The 512-nt window shown below is 38.5% G+C and overlaps 1 protein-coding gene across 1 annotated transcript in view; it reads right to left on the bottom strand.

The window, feature by feature from the left end:
• Positions 1-512, bottom strand: part of LOC106109647 (condensin complex subunit 2) — a 7,227-nt gene that overhangs the window by 204 nt on the left and 6,511 nt on the right. The window contains exons 8-9 of the mRNA XM_013291231.1: positions 453-506; positions 5-127 (exon numbers count right to left, since the gene is read on the bottom strand). Of these exons, the coding sequence (XP_013146685.1) occupies positions 5-127; positions 453-506 (177 nt within the window). The remainder of the gene's footprint in view (positions 1-4; positions 128-452; positions 507-512) is intronic.

Genomic DNA, 512 nt, shown 5'->3' with positions numbered 1-512 from the left:
TCGCCGTCACCTCCTCCTTTTCACCTTCTTTACTCTTATTGGTCAGCATCCTCCACGTGCAATGTTTTAATTGCTTCATATCCACCTTTTTTGCTCTCATCGCGTAAGGTATGAAGATTTTCGCCACCTGAAATCAGACAATTTTTTTTATACAAATGTACAATCGGGAAAAATCTCGGTGTTCCAACTCAAAAGTTAGTTGTTTTGTACGCATTGAGACGCATAACTAATAGGATACAGCTAATAAAGATTTAAACTCTTGTTTATTTGTAAGAATAGGTTAAGTTTATCACAAGTAACAAGTCAATTTTAGTATAAACGTAATACCGTGAATTTCAGCGACTGTACAGTAAGGGACATTAGCGATGTTCCTCTTAATTATTATTCTGCGTATTCCAATGCAGCCAAAGCGTTGAAATGTAGTTTGTCAGTAAAAGTAATATTAAAGTTACCTTGGTGGGAGGCTCCAGCATGTCTCCGATCTCCTCCGGCTGCTGGTCCTTGAGCTGGTC

The sequence above is a fragment of the Papilio polytes genome, unplaced genomic scaffold, assembly GCF_000836215.1.
Source record: "Papilio polytes unplaced genomic scaffold, Ppol_1.0 DF821067.1, whole genome shotgun sequence".
Lineage (NCBI taxonomy): Eukaryota > Metazoa > Arthropoda > Insecta > Lepidoptera > Papilionidae > Papilio > Papilio polytes.
This window is presented reverse-complemented; position numbering and strand designations above follow the sequence as displayed.